An 18497-nucleotide genomic window follows, 5' to 3' on the forward strand; every position below is an offset into this window, starting at 1 on the left:
TTATTTTAGGTTTGATGAGGTGCTACTGGAGTGTGATGTGATCTGATTCACATTTCAAAATTACTGTAGTCGCTTTGTGAATAATAGAGGTTAGAGTGGGAGCTGGAATCACTTAGGAGGCTTGGAGATGTTAATAACTTGGAGTGATGGATTATGGCGATGGAGAGAAGCAAATGGATGTAGTTTTATATCAGACTTGCTGATGAACTGGATGTGGGGAGTGAAGGAAAAAGAGGAAAAATGAGGAATTTCTAAACATTCGGCTTGTGCACTTGAGTGGGCAGTAGTGCCATTTACTGAATGAACAGGGAGTTGGTGGTAGGTTGGGGAGACATAACACAAGTCCTGCTTTTATTATGTTAACTTGGAGACACCTACTGATATTCCAAATACAAATCTCAAGTAGACACTTGGATAAACAAGGCTAGAACCACAGGGAGTGAGCTGGGATCACTTGTTTTCAGTTTGAAGGAGCTGCCAGTGAGCCAGGAGGCACTCTAAGAGAAAATGTTTCAGGTAATCCAAGGTAAAATTGTTTCAAGGTGTTGGAATGTGCTGATAGGCCTAGACTTCAATCCCACTGTGCGGATTACTTTAGCTCCCTGAACTTTCTTCTCTACCTATAAAATGGGGATAATACCCGATTTGGGGGTTTATTGTGAGACTGAAAGAGATAAGGCACTTAAGAGAGCTAGCAGCATTCTCAGCAGCTACTACCACTCTTCTACAGTTTGATAAGAACTACTCTTGTCATAGACAAGTAGTAAAAGCGAAACTAGCTATGTTTCCTCAAGGAAAGATAATCTTGGAAGGAGAGCTGCTATAAGACCATGCTGCAGCCTCACTCTCTCCTTCAGTAAACCTCTTTGAAGACAGCACAGGTCACTCACCACCACATAGCAGGAAATAGTTTTCCTACCTCTTCCTACAAATCCTGTTTATTATACTGCTTAAATGAGGCAAGAGGTTTAGTATAACAAAGTAACAAATGATGCCACAGCAACCACTGAACTATTATGTGCCTCTTTTCTTTCTTGCATTAAACAAACACACATCAGTCTTAGCAACTCAAGTTATAGGAAGAGGGATATCAATCTCCCATCTTAAAGACTTTTAAGGTAACTTCCTAAATATTAAAATAACAGGGAATTCCCTGGTGGTCCAGTGGTTAGGACTCCACACTCTCACTGCAAAGGGCCCGGTTTTAATCCCTGGTCAGGGAACTAAGATCCCACAGTGCAACAATAATAGTTAACATTTCTGGAGGTCTTACAATTAGCCAGAAAACACTGTGCTAATTGTTTTAGATCTCTAAATCATTTACCTCCCTGCAACAGTCCTATAAAAGTGGAAATAATATTATCCCCATATCATCCTCCCCAAAAGATCAGCTTTAAATGAGAGAGTTAGCCAATCAGAATTGGACTGGCTAGGGACTTCCCTGGTGGTGCAGTGGTTAAGAATCCACCTGCCAATGCAGGGGACACAGGTTCGAGCCCTGGTCAGAGAAGATCCCACATGCTGCGGAGCAACTAAGCCAGAGTGCCACAAATACTGAGCCTGCGCTCTAGAGCCTTCACGTCACAACTACTGAGCCCGTGAGCCACAACTACTGAGCCTCTGCACCTAGAGCTCGTGCTCCGCAACAAAGAGAAGCCACCGCACCTCAACGAAGAGTAACCCCCGATTGCCACAAATAGAGAAAGCCCGCACGCAGCAACAAAGACCCAACGCAGCCAAAAATAAATAAATAAATTTTTAAAAAGTATTGGACTGGCTAGGTATCCCCACTGCCTTTTAACTGAGCCGTGTGAAAAGGTGAGGTTCATAATAGTTCTTTAAGGAATAGTTGAGGGTTGAAGAATTAATTCGGGGTACTGGAGATAAAAGGGTTTTTGTTTGTTTGTTTGTTTTTATACTAAGATTTGCCTTTGGCAGATTAGCATGACAGGGCTTCAGCCTCTGCTTCCAAAGCACTTAGCATATCTCACAATACCTGGCTGAGTGTTCTGAAGAAGGACAATAACAAAATGATCCAACAGTATGGAATCAGCACTGTTACCAAATTATCTTTTCTGCAGTATTTTACCCTTAAATGTTTTGCTGAATCTTTACCAGGATAATCTCATTTAAAACAGCCTTAAAATTTAGAGTTCACCTCTTCCATGAAAACCTGTGAACTAGAGCCCATCTGAACATTTTTGAGAAGATGGAATGATTCAGATCAGGGGACTCTGCAAACAACTTTTGTCATTAATGTTTATTTCAATTAAATAAATGTGAATTCAGAATTAATGGAAGATAAAACCTCAAAGTATTTGGCAAAACAAATGCTATTGCGAGTTTGATTTAAATGTTTGTGGTACCTGTGCTATGAATTACAGACGTCCACAAAATTAAAAGCACATTCTGAAGAAAATCAAATTCTGATAAATTGTTAGTAAAACTTCAGTGGTACAGTCCCCCCAGGGGAGAAGTAATTTGCCTTGTTACCATCAGTTAAAAATCAAATGAGCATATTTTCCTCTTTTAATTGTGACCGTCACAGCACTGTAGAACATGTACAAACCTAAACCCTTTTGATCAGAGTAAACTAAACAAGACGCTGGTATTTAACAGGGCATACAGATCATGTAGTATAAAACATTTTCTTTTGAAAATAAAAATTTTATAATCTGTTGCAAAAATACCAAACAATTGAAAAATATATTGACTGCCACAAAAATTCCAAACAGAAGTTCAAAAATCTTGGCAAAGCCATACATAAAACATAAAATAAAATCTAGCTTCATTTACCAACTAAAACACTCATTAAAAATAATGATTTCTGTACATCTAAACTGAGTGTAACACTTGGACATTTCAATAGAAATTGCTGTTCTGTCATACACTATTAAAGTCTGTTCTCTAATTTGAAGAAATTTCAATTATAAGGCAAAGGAAGACTAAGAATAGAAACAGTGCATCTTAAAGTTTTTCAGAGACCTACATATAAGTAATTTCCAAACGCATAATTTTTATATGCTTATGGTTTGGAACAAATTTTCCCTGAGCACTCTTTCTGCTTAGTTAGAAAATTAAAACATGATCTATAGAATAGAATTTGATTTTGATTTTTCTTAAATATATGCAATTTTTCATCCATCAAGTGTATTTGGGAATCTTTTCTTCTAGACATCTCTAAAGTAATAACTAATTATAACTGTTTTAAGGGGCTATTCGAATGGCTATAGAAATATGGTTGAGTTTTAGTGCCCTGAGAACTGTACAGTGGGTGTCTCATACAACTGAAATGATTTACTAGCCTTAAAATTATCAATGGTTATTTTAACAAATTCAGAATGGCACTAGCTTCACAGAAGAAAGAGGTAATAATCAGTAATTCCAGCTCAGATGACCAATAATAAGTACTAAAAACTAAAAAAAAAACCAAACCAACAATAAAAAAACACAACTAAAAAAAAAAAGTTGGATTAACATTGTGCTTTCTATGGAATAATGCTGAAAAAAATTAAGGCTTCTGCCCAACACAGGAACTACTTCATCTTGAAAATTTATTTAATGCAGTCTTGAAATCTGTAACTCCTTAATAGTCATGCAAACTTAAAATTAGCATCACTGGAAATTTCATCACACAAATTGCAGTTCTCAGTGCTATCCCAAGATTTACAGCCCAAAAGACATACTATAATTAGTGCACATGTACCATACCACTAGCAGTTGTGTTCCCCTAATTTTTAAGGTCTTAAAAAACTCTTAGCTACTTGAGAGTTTAGACCTCTTCTCTTTCAAATAAATAAAGGATAACAAATACTAGGAGACTTAACTATGCAAATTTGTAAATACTAATTTTCTACATAGCCTAGCATCACACCAAAGGAAAATTAGATTTAAGAAGTTTCATATTTACAATTAGATTTCATAAGACCTAACTATATATTTATCTTAGCACTACGATTTATGTGGCTTGCAAGAATAATTAATAAATAACTTAAAACATTTATAAGTCATCGTTCTGAAGACCTTCAAGAAGTGATGAACAATTTCAGATGGCCAGAGGTGAGTCTTCTGTCTTCTTAGTTATATTTTAAGGTGCTTTACGCAGGCCGACCTTGACCAAAACGACTTTTAGACCTAGATTTTTTTAAACAGAAAAGGAGGTCAGAGGTGCTTCTAAAACAGTAAGTTGCCACTGCTTTAGGTCATGTTTGCTTGACAGTGTCAAAGTTTAATGAAACTTCATGTAGCTCCATAATCCATTTTCAAAAATTCTTGGAGATGTATTTTGGAATTCAGGTATTTTTTTAATTTGGGGGAAATAATATGTACATATATTGTACATTATGAATCTGGAGCAGTGCCTCACAACCAAACACATTAATACTTCTTCAGTGAAACAAATGAGCATTTACATTAAGTGGGATAAATAAAAACTATAAATAGTACCACAGTAGCTCAGGTCAGGCTTGAGTTGCCACAAATGTATGAAAAAAGCTTTTGGCTTTCTGAGCTTTCTGGATTTCAGAATTGCAGATAAGGCATTTGGATCTGTAGTATTAATGATCAAATCTCAGTAACTGTTAATCTTTCAAAGAAAATCTGTGCTGTAAAATGACACAGAACATACAAATTAGATTTTATTAAGAGAGATAGAACAAGAAACAAGAAAGGTTTCAATGATTTATACAAAGTAGTAATATATTATCTACAAATAGTATAAAAATTCTGCTAATTTACACTATAGCTTACATTTTTATCAGCAAGTTGGCTCAGAACAGAGCTGACTCAATAAACATTAAACTTTTAAAAAAGTATACTTTCATTAAATTTTGTGATCATGACCTCTTAAAGTCTTAACTTTTAAGTTAAAATCTGGTTCTAATTAATGTCTTGATGATCATATCCCCGAAACAAAATAAAACCAAACTCAAATTATGTGCTTCTAGTGTTCATATGATTTTTCAAAAAAAAAAAAATCACTTCAAAGCTAGTGGCATCCTGAATTCATTTATGCTGATTCACCTTGTGTTTTTCTCCGAGCTGCTTTGCCGTGCATTGACTGGCACTGAGGCCTTGATTTGTGCTTCGATCCTGGAATAAATACCTCCTGCAAACTGCACAGTAAAGGAGAAGAATTAACTTATTATCTTTAAGGAAACAATAGAATCTCTGCTTTATTGAAATGGCATTACTTTTTAACTTAGAAGTAATTTTATTTTGATTTTTTAAATTCAGGCTCTGAGTTACAATTTATTTTTATTATTTTATATAAGTAAAATTCACCCATTTTAAAAGTGCACTGTTCTGAGTTTTGACAAATGCATACAGTTGTGTAACCACTCATAATGGAGACATAAAACAGTTCAAACACCCCAAGAAAATCCCCTTGTGCCCCTTTTAAGTCCAACGATTTGACACTACCAATTCCTGGCAACCACTGACTTGTTTTATGTCCCTATACTTTTGCATTTCCCAGAACATTATATAAATAGAATCATACAGTCTGTAGCCTTCTGAATCTGGCTCCTTTTGCTTAGCATAATGTGTAGGATATTCATCTATGTTGCAGCATGCATGTATCAATAGCTCATTCTTTTTATCTATTCTAGTCTTACTCATTTATCATGTAAAGGACATTTGGGTTGTTTCTAGCTCTTGGCAATTCTAAATAAAGCCACTGTAAAGATATGTGTGAAATGATCTGTATGGTGAGCAAACAGTTAATGCTATAAGAAACAGCTAAACTGTTTTCCCAAGTAGCCATTCCCTTTTGCATCTTTACTAGCTATATACGAGAGTTCCAGTTGCTCTATATTCTTGCCAGCATATTTTAAAAACTTTTTTAGCTGCAGAGCAACTAAGCCCATGTGCCACAACTACTGAGCTTGCCTGCGCTCTAGAGCCCTCAGGCCACAACTACTGAAGTCCACATGCCTACAGCCCGTGCTCCACACAAGAGAAGCCACTGCAATGAGAAGCCCGCACACCACAACGAAGAAGAGCTCCCGCTCGACACAAATAGAGAAAGCCCGCGCGCAGCAATGAAGACCCAATGCAGCCAAAACAAAAACAAAAACAAAAACTTTTTTAGACATTCTAGTGGGTGTATAGTGGTATCTTGCTGAGGTGTTAATTTACATTTCCCTAATGACTAATGATGTTGCATCTTTTCCTGTGCTTATTTGCCACCTGTATCCCTTCTTTCTGAAGTGTATGATTAATCTTTTGTCCACTTATTGTCATTGGATTGTTTATTTTATTATTCAGTTTTGAGAAGTCTTTATATATTTTGGATACAAATCCTTTACCAAGTAAATATTTTACACATATATTCTTGTAGTTTATGGCTTGTCTTTTCATTCTCTTAATAATGCCTTTCAAAAAGAAGTTTTAAATTTTGATGAAGTCCAATTTGCCAATATTTTTCTTTTATGGATAATACTTTTGGTGTGGTAGCTAAGAAATATTTGCCTAACCCATGGTGATAAAGATTTTTTTCCTGTGTTTTGTTCTTGTAGGGAAGTAAATTTTTAAATAAAAGAATTAGGGGCAAGTGTTACTGTGAATACATAATACTGGTACTAATGATGATACATAATGTTATGACTAACATGTAATTCAGTAAGAGTAAGGTATTTCTTGTGATCATTTTCATCAAGATAACATCTTATTTTAAAGATAAAGTCTAAGCACTGCATGCAGAGTTGATGAAAATTAGCAACTTCCAGGGGGTCACCCTCTGGACAGTCTGCAGTACAGAGTTAATCTGCTCTTGGTTGGACATTACACTTTCAGTAACAACGTACTTTACTATGTGTGTTATAGAGAGGACCTATAGACTGTAAGAGGTGGTGAAAAACTTATGTGAACAGACTGGCTAACTGGTACAGAATATAAAAATACATTAAAAATTTACTTTTAAAATTATAAAGCATCTTTATACTTATGATGAAAATAAAGTAGGAAGGCATATCCAAGCAAGCACAGTACATGAGTACATAATTCTTACTTCTTTTGCTTCCTTTGACTTGACTCGGTCCAGATCACCCAATCTCATCTTTATTAGGTGCCCTGTAATTTCAGACATCCGCCGTTGATCTGAAGTTAAAAATTAATAAACCTTACTTTTTATGAGGATGTTTTATTACTTTTATTTCTTAAAGAAGATGGCAATCATCAAGAGTTTATGAAAATATCATTGGATATTATTTATAGACACATACACCTATTCATCTTTGAAGGATTTTAGGCTGCAAGTGGCAAAATGGCTCACATACAGATAACTATGCTGCTTTTAATATTACTGTAAATCAGCCTAAGACATATTCAGCCTTCTTGAGAGTGGAAGTAGTGGGTGAAAGTCAGTCTGAGAGGCCTCAAAATGACAGATACATAAAACAACATATTATCTACTGGGATTGTCTAGTAATGAAACTCTGGTTGATGCCTAAGGGAATGTGCTAATTCTGGGCCTTATTCCAGTTGGAATCTTTAAAGCTATTCCGCATACTTCATAAAATAAAAGATTCCTATCATTGCTATTTAGACCTAATTTGTACATTACACAAATAATAAAACTTACCATCTTCTCTTTGTGCATCTTGGTTGAATCTCAAGGATCTTGTGGCATCCCACTTATTCTTCTGCATACTCACACTATTGAAAAAAATTAAACAAAAATCAGCACTGACGCTTTTACAGTGAACATCTGACTGGATTAAGGAGCAATACTCACATGAAAGGAGATACATCTCTAGAAGTTGACTAAAAAAAAGTAGACAACATTAAGGCCCAATTAGAACATATTTATTGATTAGCATTATAGGTAATACAAAAAGAGTTTACATTTATTGGGTGCAAGATATTGTACCAAGAGCATTACAAGCATTCTTTCACTGAAGCCTTGCAACTACCATGTGAGATAGGTGCTACTATTATCTCTATAATAAACAGCTTCAGAGAAGTTAAGAAACTTTCCACAGAGAAACAGACCTAGAATTTGAACCCAGTTTTATCTGTCTGACCTGGAAGCCCCCCACCTCGATGCAGTCTTTTAGAATTCACTCATTCTGTGCCTGTGGTCCTTAACATGGAGATAAACGTACAACCCGTCCAACATATATTGTGTGGAACTTGTTTGAACCCCAGCTTTTCACACATTTTTAGAATCTATAGTTTCTCTTTTAGCCAAGTGTAGTAATACTGTTCTCTTATTCCCACCTGGCTTTTTACTCCTTCCTTTGAAGGCATGGGGAAATAAGTATAATTTTAAAAGATCATAAAATATTTACTTTAAAAATTTAAAGCCTACTTATTTTTTGAATAAGTAATACTGGTTCAAAATTCAAGAAGTACAAAGAGCACATATATTAAAAAGCCTCTGTCTCCCAGACATTCAGTTCCCTTCCTTAGGGGCAACTAATTTTATCAATTTCTTGTATAGCTTTCCACAGATATTTTATGGATATACAAGAAAATTCATATATATTCCTTCATCTATTCTACAAAAATGGTAGCATAATATGCCACTATACATACTGCTCTGCACTTTTCCTTTTTTCTTTTTTTCTTTTTATTGAAGTATAGTTACTTTACAATGTTGTATTAGTTTCTGGTGTAAAGTGATTCAGTTTTATATGTATATGTTCTTTTTCACATTATTTTCCATTATAGTTTATTACAAGACATTTAATATAGTTCCCTGTGCTATACAGTAGGACGTTGTTGTTTATCTATTTTATATATAGTAGTAGTTTGTATATGCTAATCTCAAACACCTAATTTCTCTCCCCCAAACTCACTTTCCTTTTTTCATGTGTCAATATACCTTAGAGATCTTTAATCTCAGTCTTTATAGTGATTCTTCACTACTTTTTACACTGCTAGCATTCCACTGTGGCACTCATTACTCTTCTTTTTCGAATTTTTCCTGGCTGTACCTGCTTATTTCTCAGTATGAACTTTAGAATAGTAATAGATAATTTAGTGTTACCTTCTCTAATGCCTTTTCTTTCTTCTGACCACAGGGTGAAGACATCTGCTTTTTTGGTTGTTTAGTGAATTTCTTTGGCTTCTCCTTTTTCCCTGATAACAGAAGGTCAATGTTATGAGCATAAGTCCCATATACTTTTCCCATACACTTGTCACATTCAAACAATAAAACCACTGAAAAATAAAACATTGTTTTTTAAAACTAACAAATTGCCTTGGGATAAAAAGTAAATATATGGAGAAATCAAACTAAAAGTGCTTTACAGAGGTTCATTTTAATTACTTTTCTTCTTTCTACTTGGTGAAAATCTTTGTGGAAAAAATGAGGGCAATGAATTCCAAGTGCCAGTGAAATTAAATACAGAAAAATGTTGGGGGAAATTATTCATATTTCTTTCTCTGAATCTAATTTGATAGTGGAGTCACACCTCCTAATTCCAAATTTTTTATATAAAAAATAACTATAACCCAGAAAAAACCAATTTGAGAATGGGAGGAGAGAAGAGCTCACAAAAAAATATTTAAAATGTCTTTTGTTCATGCAGGAGGTGGGCTATGAAGGTAAAAATGGAGGTAGAACATAAATGATCTTGTGAGGAACCAGATCTGGGACAAAGTATATTTGAAACTAAGGCATTCCTGCAGTCAGTATTCTGCTTTACTCTGTCTGACAGTTTAGTGGAGAAAGGAGAGAGGCAAAAAAGATGGAGGGGAAATAAGTATTTATTTAAAAACAATGTTTGAAGGTTAAGAATAGCACATTAGATCACTGTTTCCCAAATATCAATTATTTGTACACCACCTTCACACTTTTTGCTCTATCTTAAAAGGAAAACTTTATCACTACCATAAATGAAAAACCTGTAAAATGTGCCACATAGAAGATAATTTCGAAGATAACAGAATAAAGACAAAACAACATAAATAATCTGGATAGATTTATTTGCCTGCTGGCAAGCCCTGAGCCCCTGACGTGTCTCTGTTAAAGTGGGAGATTTAAGTGTTATAAAATTTCTAATAGGGTTAGAAATTTTAGGGTGGGACATATGATAATGGCAGTGTGAAAAGGTTGGACAATTCCTTCCCTAAAAACAGAACAAAAATATTATAAACAACCATCTGCAGGCACTGGGGAATAGTCAAAAGAAGATAGAAAGTTCAATGTTTACGTTTGAAAGATGCAAGAGCTAAGAACTGTGACTTTGTGGCTTTCTTGTCTGAGGGTACTTCCCCACCTCCCCAGTTCAGGGAGGAAAATTACAGCCTTGAGTTCTAGGGAGAAGATGATAAAGTTCGAAGCAACAGAGAAGCTGGAATGTTTTTTTTGGCGGTGCCACGTGGCTTGTGGGATCTTAGTTCCCTGACCAGGGATTGAACCCATGCTCCCTGCAGTGGAAGCGCAGAGTCCTAACCACTGGACTGCCAGGGAATCCCCAAGAAGCTGGAAATTTAAAGGGGAAAATATGGAAGCAAGAAAGAGACTTGAGGTCTAAAATGTGAATATAAACTATGCCCAAAATTCCTAGCTGAGTGTTAAACTCTGCAGGTATATGGGAGATCCTAGGAAGCCCCGCTAAAAAGGCAAGCAGAAACTAGGGTGGGGTGTTGATCCTTGCAAGACAGAACTGTTCTTTGTGAGATGTGGAAGTTTCTTGTGCCTTCTGACTGAATGATTTCCCCAATCTGCCTTTAGCTTGAGCTTCTGAGAGTCTTATAGGCTTGAGGTATCAGAGGTCAGACTTGGTTGGGAACTGGAAAAACAAGTAGGAATCTAGGGAGGGAACCCAAAAAGCAAGGAAACCACTAAGGAGGTGAGCCCCCAAATCTGAATATAAATCCTGTCCAAATCCTTGGCTGACCACTAAACTACACAGGCTGGTATGGCCCCTGGTGGGGTGCAGGCTAATGCAGTAGCAGTCAGCAACCAAAAAACCTATGAAAAACACCATGCACTGCATACCAGCCAGGAGACGGATTTTGCAGTTTGGGTCCGGCAGGTTACTTGTTTACTAGAACAAAAATCCCAACAATCCTCAGAAGAACAAAAGAGATTTCAGAGTTGCACAAAGATAATCTACGATGTCCAGTTTTCACCAAAAAGTTATGAGATAAAGAAAGTGAAAAGAAAAGAAACAGTCAGAAAACACTCCGAAAAGAAACAGTCAATAGCAACTAATTCTGAGAGGGCCAGCATGTTGGACTTAGGAGACAATAACTTCAAAGCAATGATTATGAATATGTTCAAAGGAAAAATGGTAGTACTGAGTAAGCACATAGAGAATCTCAACAGAGAAACGTAAAGTATAAAAGAACCAGGGGGAAAGGCACAATAATTGAGCTAGAGCTGAAAGGCACAATAATTGAAATGAAAAAATGTACCAGATGGGCTCAAGAGAAAATGTGAAATGGCAGAAAAATGAATCAGTGAATGTGAAGTTATCAAAAGGTCATAGGTGTACTGGAACTCCAGAAAACGAGTGAGAGAAAGGGGCAAAAAAAACCCTTAAAGAAATAACTATTGTAAGATAACATTAATTTATAGATCCAAGAAGGTCAACAAATCCCAAGTAAGATAAACACAAAGAAAGTCACATCTAGGCATATCATAGTTAAACTTCTAAAAGTTAAAGATAAAAAGAAAATCTGGAAAGCAGCATGATTAAAAGTGCACATTACATACAAAGGGGAACAATTTTATCACAATGACTGACTTCTCATCAGAAACAATGGAGGCCAGAAGACACTGAAATGACATATTTATTTATTTATTTATTTTTAAACTCTGGCCAATATTGTGTTTAATGGTTAAACACTAAAGGCATTATCATTGAATAAAGAACAAGACAAGAATGAAAACTACCACCACTGGAAATTTTAGCCTCTGTAAAAAACAAGGAAAAAGATTGAGATATATGAGACCAATTTTATCACAATGACTGACTTCTCATCAGAAACAATCAAGGTCAGAAGACATTGAAACGACATATTTAAAGTGCTAAAAGAAAAAACTGTTATTAACAAAGAATTATATATCAAGAAAACTGTACTTCAAAAACAAAAGCAGGGACTTCCCTGGTGGCGCAGTGGTTAAGAATCTGCTGACCAGTGCAGGGGACACGGATTCGAGGCCTGCTCTGAGAAGATCCCACATGCCGTGGAGCAACTAAGCCCATGCACCACAACTACTGAGCCTCTGCTATAGACCCCATGAGCCACAACTACTGAGCTTGCGTGCCACACTACTGAAGCCCGCGTGCCTAGAGCCTGTGCTCTGCAACAAGAAAAGCCACCACAATGAGAAGCCTGCGCACCGCAACGAAGAGCAGTCCCCACTCGCCACAACTAGAGAAAGCCCACATGCAGCAACGAAGACCCAAAGCAGCCAAAATTAAATAAATAAATAAATTAATTAATTATTTTAAAAAGCAAGGGGCTTCCCTGGTGGTGCAGTGGTTGAGAATCCACCTGCCAATGCAGGGGACATGTGTTCAAGTCCTGGTACGGGAATATCCCACATGCTGCAGAGCAACTAAGCCCGTGCGTCACAACTACTGAGCCTGTGCTCTAGAGGCCCGGGAGCCACAACTACTGAGCCCACATGCTGCAACTACTGAAGCCTGCGTGCCTAGAGCCTGTGCTCTGCAACAAGAGAAGCCAGAACAATGAGAAGCCCGTGCACCACAAAGAAGAGTAGCCCCTGCTCACCGCAATTACAGAAAGCCCGTGAGCAGCGACGAAGACCCAACATAGCCAAAAATAAATAAAATAAAATTTTTTTTAGACAATGATATGGATTTTCTCCTTTATTCTGTTACTATGGTGAAATGTATTTCCAAATGTAAAACCAAATTTGCATTCTTAATGTAAACATTACTTGGTCAATTACTTGATACATTAATCTTTTTTTTTACTGGATTTTATTTGTTAATATTTAAAAGCTTTTTTTGATCATATGTTTTTTATTCTTCAATTTGTTAATATGGTGTATCACATTGATTGATTTATGTAAATTGAAGAATCCTTGCATCCCTGGGATAAATCCCACTTGATCACGGTGTATGATCCTTTTAATGTGTTGTTCGATTCTGCTTGCTAGTATCTTGTTGAGGATTTTTGCATCTATGTTCATCAGTGATATTGGCCTGTAGTTTTCTTTCTTTGTGACATCTTTGTCTGGTTTTGGTATCAGGGTGATGGTGGCCTCGTAGAATGAGTTTGGGAGTGTTCCTTCCTCTGCAATTGTTTGGAAGAATTTGCGAAGGATGGGTGTTAGCTCTTCTCTAAATGTTTGATAGAATACACCTGTGAAGCCATCTGGTCCTGGACTTTTGTTTGCTGGAAGATTTTTAATCACAGTTTCAATTTCATTACTTGTGATTGGTCTGTTCGTATTTTCTATTTCTTCCTGATTCAGTCTTGGAAGGTTATACCTTTCTAAGAATTTGTCCATTTCTTCCAGGTTGTCCATTTTACTGGCATAGAGTTGCTTGTAGTAGTCTCTTAGGATGCTTTGTATTTCTGCGGTGTCTGTTGTAACTTCCCCTTTTTCATTTCTAATTTTATTGATTTGAGTCCTCTCCCTTTTTTTCTTGATGAGTCTGGGTAACAGTTTATCAATTTTGTTAATCTTCTCAAAGAACCAGCTTTGAGAAGTTTTATTGATCTTTGCTGTTGTTTTCTTTGTTTCTATTTCATTTATTTCTGTTCTGATCTTTAGGTTTCTTTCCTTCTATTAACTATGGGTTTTGTTTGTTCTTCTTTCTCTAGTTCCTTTAGGTGTAAGGTTAGATTGTTTATTTGAGATTGTTCTTGTTTCTTGAGGTAGGCTTGTATTGCTATAAAGTTCTCTCTTAGAACTGCATCCCATAGGTTTTGGATTGTCGTGTTTTCATTGTCATTTGTCTCTAGGTATTTTTTGATTTCCTCTTTGATTTCTTCAGTGATCTCTTGGTTATTTAGTAATGTATTGTTTAGCCTCCATGCATTTGTGTTTTTTACGTTTCTGTGTAATTGATTTCTAATCTCATAGCGTCGTGGTCAGAAAAGATGTGTGATATAATTACAATTTTCTTAAATTTACTGAGGTTTGATTTGTGATGCAAGATGTGATCTATCCTGGAGAAAATGTTCCATGAGCACTTAGAGCTGGTTTGGTGGTGCTGCATTCTCTTAGCTTTTGCTTGTCTGTAAAACTTTTGATTTCTCCATCGAATCTTAATGAGATCCTTGTTGGGTAGAGTAATCTTGGTTTTAGGTTCTTCCCTTTCATCACTTGAAATATATCGTGCCACTCCCTTCTGGCTTGTAGAGTTTCTGCTGAGAAATCAGCTGTTAACCTTATGGGAGTTCCCTTGTATGTTATTTGTCGTTTTTCCCTTGCTGCTTTCAATAATTTTTCTTTGTCTTTAATTTTTGCCAATTTGATTACTGTGTGTCTCAGCGTGTTTCTCCTTGGGTTTGTCCTGTATGGGACTCTCTGCGCTTCCTGGACTTGGGTGCCTATTTCCGTTCCCATGTTAGGGAAGTTTTCAACTATAATCTCTTCAAATATTTTCTCAGGTCCTTTCTCTCTCTCTTCTCCTTCTGGGACCCCTATAATGCAAATGTTGTTCCGTTTAATGTTGTCCCAGAGGTCTCTTAGGCTGTCTTCATTTATTTTCATTCTTTTTTGTTTTCTTTATTCTGTTCCACAGCAGTGAATTCCACCATTCTGTCTTCCATTCTGCCTCAGTTATTCTGCTGTTGATTCCTTCTAGTGTATTTATCATTTCAGTTATTGTATTGTTCATCTGTTTGTTTGTTCTTTAATTCTTCTAGGTCTCTGTTAAACATATCTTGCATCTTCTCGATCTTTGCCTCCACTCTTTTTCCAAGGTCCTGGATCATCTTCACTATCATTATTCTGAATTCTTTTTCTGGAAGGTTGCCTATCTCCACTTCATTTAGTTGTTTTTCTGGGGTTTTATCTTATTCCTTCATCTGGTACATAGCCTTCTGCCTTTTCATCTTGTCTATCTTTCTGTGAATGTGGTTTTTGTTCCACAGGCGGCAGGATTGTAGTTCTTCTTGCTTCTGCCATCTGCCCTCTCTAAATAAATTTATTTTTAAAAAAGGAACAAAAGCAAGGGACCTCCCTGGTGGCACAGTGGTTAACACTCCACACTCCCAATGCAGAGGGCCCCGGTTCGATCCCTGATCAGGGAACTAGATCCCACATACATGCCTCAACTTAGATTTCACATGCCACTACTAAGGAGCCCATGTGCCACAATTAAGGAGCCAGTGAGCTGCAACTAAGGAGCCCTCGAGCCGCAACTAAGTAGCCCGCCTGCCGCAACTAAGAGCCAGTACAACCAAATAAATAAGTGTTAAAAAAAAAAAAACACCCACAGAGGGCTTCCCTGGTGGCGCAGTGGTTGAGAATCTGCCTGCCGATGCAGGGGACACAGGTTCGTGCCCCGGTCTGGGAGGATCCCACATGCCGTGGAGCGGCTGGGCCCGTGAACCATGGCCACTGAGCCTGTGCGTCCGGATCCTGTGCTCCGCAACGGGAGAAGCCACAAAAAAAAAAAAAAAAAAAAACCCACAGAAGTAAAATAAAGACATTTTCAGATGAATAAAAATAAGAGAATTCACTAGTATATCTGCACTACAGGAAATAATGAAAGAAGTCCTTCAGAATGAAAGAAAATAACATCAGATGGTAACAAAGATACAGAGACAAATGATAAATATAAAAGACTAATTGTATACATTTTCTTTTATTCTTCTCTAAATGACATATAACTGTGTAAAGCAAAAATATACATTTATATATATAAATGTATGATATGTATATCATATGATACATGATATTTATATACACACATATATATATATATAACAACAATAGCACAAAGAAGGGGAAGAAAATGGAACTATATATTATTTTAAGGTTCTTCTATTTTACCTGGAATAATTCATATTACCTTTAAGTAGATTGATAGGTTAAAGAGGCATGTTGTAATCTTTAGAAGAAATGTAAAGAATATAACTGAAAATAAAATAATTTAAATAATATCCTAAAATTATTTTCTTAGCACAAAAAAAGCAGGAAAGGTGAAACAGAAGCAAAACATCTGAGAAAATTAGAAAATGAATAGCAAAATGGCAGACCTGATATAACCATATTAATAAACACATTAAATATAAATAGAATAAATGTTCCAGTCAAAATGCAGAGATTAGGCTTCCCTGGTGGCGCAATGGTTAAGAATCTGCCTGCCAATGCAGGGGACACAGGTTCGAGCCCTGGTCCAGGAAGATCCCACATGCTACAGAGCAAATAAGCCCATGTTCCACAACTACTGAACCTGTGCTCTAGAGCCCACGAGCCACAACTACTGAAGTCCACATGCCTAGAGCCCGTGCTCCGCAACAAGAGAAGCCACCGCAATGAGAAGCCCGTGCACCACAATGAAGAGTAGCCCCCACTCACCACAACTAGAGAAAGCCTGCATGCAGCAACGAAGATCTAACACAGCCAAAAATTTTTTTAAAAAAGCAGAGATTGTCAAACTAGATAAACAAGCAATTACCAAAAATATGCTATCTACAAGATACACAATTTAAATTAAATTTTATTTATTCATTTATTTTTGGCTGTGTTGGGTCTTCATTGCTGCGCGTGGGCTTTTTCTTGTTGCGGCGGGTGTAGGCTACTCTTCATTGTGGTGCATGGTCTTCTCATGGTGGTGGCTTCTCTTGTTGCGGAGAATGGGCTCTAGGTGCACGGGCTTCAGTAATTGTGGCACACGGGCTTCAGTAGTTGTGGCTCGCGGGCTCTAGAGCGCAGGCTCAGTAGTTGTGGTGCATGGGCTTAGTTGCTCCGCAGCATGTGGGATCTTCCTGGACTAGGGCTTGAACCCATGTCCCCTGCATTGGCAGGCGGATTCTTAACCACTGCGCCACAAGGGAAACCCCCACAGTTTAAATTTAAAAACACAAAGAAGTTGAAAATAAAAGGATAGAAAAAAGATATGTTATCCAAATGGTAAACAAAAAAAATCTAGAGTGATTGTGTTAATATTAAACAAAACAGACTTTCAGACAAGCAGTTTTACTATAGACAAGGAGGGGTAGATCATGATAAAAGAGTCAATACACTATAAACGTATATGTGCCTAATTACAAAGCTCTAACACATACACAAAGCAAAAACTGACAGACTTGAAAGGAAAAATACATAAATTAACAAGCATAGCTTGAGATTTCAATATTACTCTCTTAGTAATTGATAGAACAAGTAGTCAGAATATGATTAGAGAAGACTTGTACCAGAAAATCAAACCAACTTGACCCTATATTTAAAGACTACTCCACCTATAACAGCAGAATTCACATTCTTTTCATGCACATCTGGAACATGTGTCAATAAAATTTAGAAGATGAAACCACAGAGTACATTTTCCGACGATGATGGAATTAAATTAGAAACATACAACTGAAAAGTATCCAGAAAAATCTGAAAATATTTGGAAATTAAACACATTACTAAACAACATATGGGTCAAAGACAAAATCATAAGGGAAATTAGAAAATATTTCGTATTGAATATAAATGAAAAAAGATATATCAAATCTGTGAATACTTAAAAGCAGTGCTTAGAGTGAATCTTATAGCTTTAAATGCTTATACTAGAAAAGAAGTAAAAAATCAATGATTTAAGTTTCCACTTTAAGAACGTAAAAAAAAGAGGAAACTAAGTCCCAAGTAATTACAAGGAAGGAAATAGTAAACATAAGAGTGAAAATCAATGAAATATAAAATAGGCAAACTATAGAGAAAGTCAATGAAATCAAAAGCTGGTTCCTTGAAAAGATAAATAAAACTAATAAACCTCTAGCTAAACTGACCAAGAAAAAAAGAGATGAGACACAGATTATCAATATCAGGAATGAAAGAGGGACATCACTAGAGATCCTTCAGACAGAAAAGGATAATAAGAAAATACCATGAGCAACTTTATGCCAATAAATTTGACAACTTGGATAAAATGGACACATTCCTTGAAAGAAATTATCAAAACATTCAAGAAGAAATAGAAAACCTGAATAGCACTATATTAATTAAAGACCTTAACTGATAATTAAAAAGCTTCCTATAGGGGCTTCCCTGGTGGCGCAGTGGTTGAGAGCCCGCCTGCCGATGCAGGGGACACGGGTTCGTGCCCCGGTCCGGGAAGATCCCACATGCTGCAGAGCGGTTGCACCTGTGAGCCATGGCTGCTGAGCCTGAATGTCCAGAGCCTGTGCTCCGCAACTGGAGAGGCCACAACAGTGAGAGGCCCGCGTACCGCAAAAAAAACAAAAAACAATAAAACATAAAAAGCTTCCTATAAAGAAAACTCCAGGCCCAAATGGCTTTACTGCTGAATTTCACCATACTTTTAAGGGACAAAGAATACAAATACTACACAGATTCTTTCAGAAAAGAGAAGTGAACATTTTCCAACTCATTGGATGAG

At 36.6% G+C, this 18497-nt stretch overlaps 1 protein-coding gene across 7 annotated transcripts in view; it reads right to left on the minus strand.

Annotated features, from left to right (window-relative positions):
• Positions 1–18497, minus strand: part of SANBR (SANT and BTB domain regulator of CSR) — a 73051-nt gene that overhangs the window by 3043 nt on the left and 51511 nt on the right. For 3 of the 7 annotated variants that reach the window (XR_010835534.1, XR_010835535.1, XR_010835536.1), the window contains 6 exons: positions 8993–9084; positions 7736–7764; positions 7583–7656; positions 7010–7098; positions 5023–5114; positions 4024–4134 (listed from right to left, as the gene is read on the minus strand). Coding sequence is in view for 4 of the 7 variants with exons in the window: in XM_067007550.1 (XP_066863651.1) it covers positions 4098–4134; positions 5023–5114; positions 7010–7098; positions 7583–7656; positions 7736–7764; positions 8993–9084 (413 nt within the window). In the remaining 3 variants the exon portion in view is untranslated. Of the gene's footprint in view, positions 1–2245; positions 4135–5022; positions 5115–7009; positions 7099–7582; positions 7657–7735; positions 7765–8992; positions 9085–18497 lie in introns of those variants that run through there. The other 4 variants (XM_067007550.1, XM_059079256.2, XM_067007552.1 and 1 more) reach the window with 3 other exon arrangements.

This window comes from Kogia breviceps, chromosome 11 (assembly GCF_026419965.1).
Source record: "Kogia breviceps isolate mKogBre1 chromosome 11, mKogBre1 haplotype 1, whole genome shotgun sequence".
NCBI lineage: Eukaryota > Metazoa > Chordata > Mammalia > Artiodactyla > Physeteridae > Kogia > Kogia breviceps.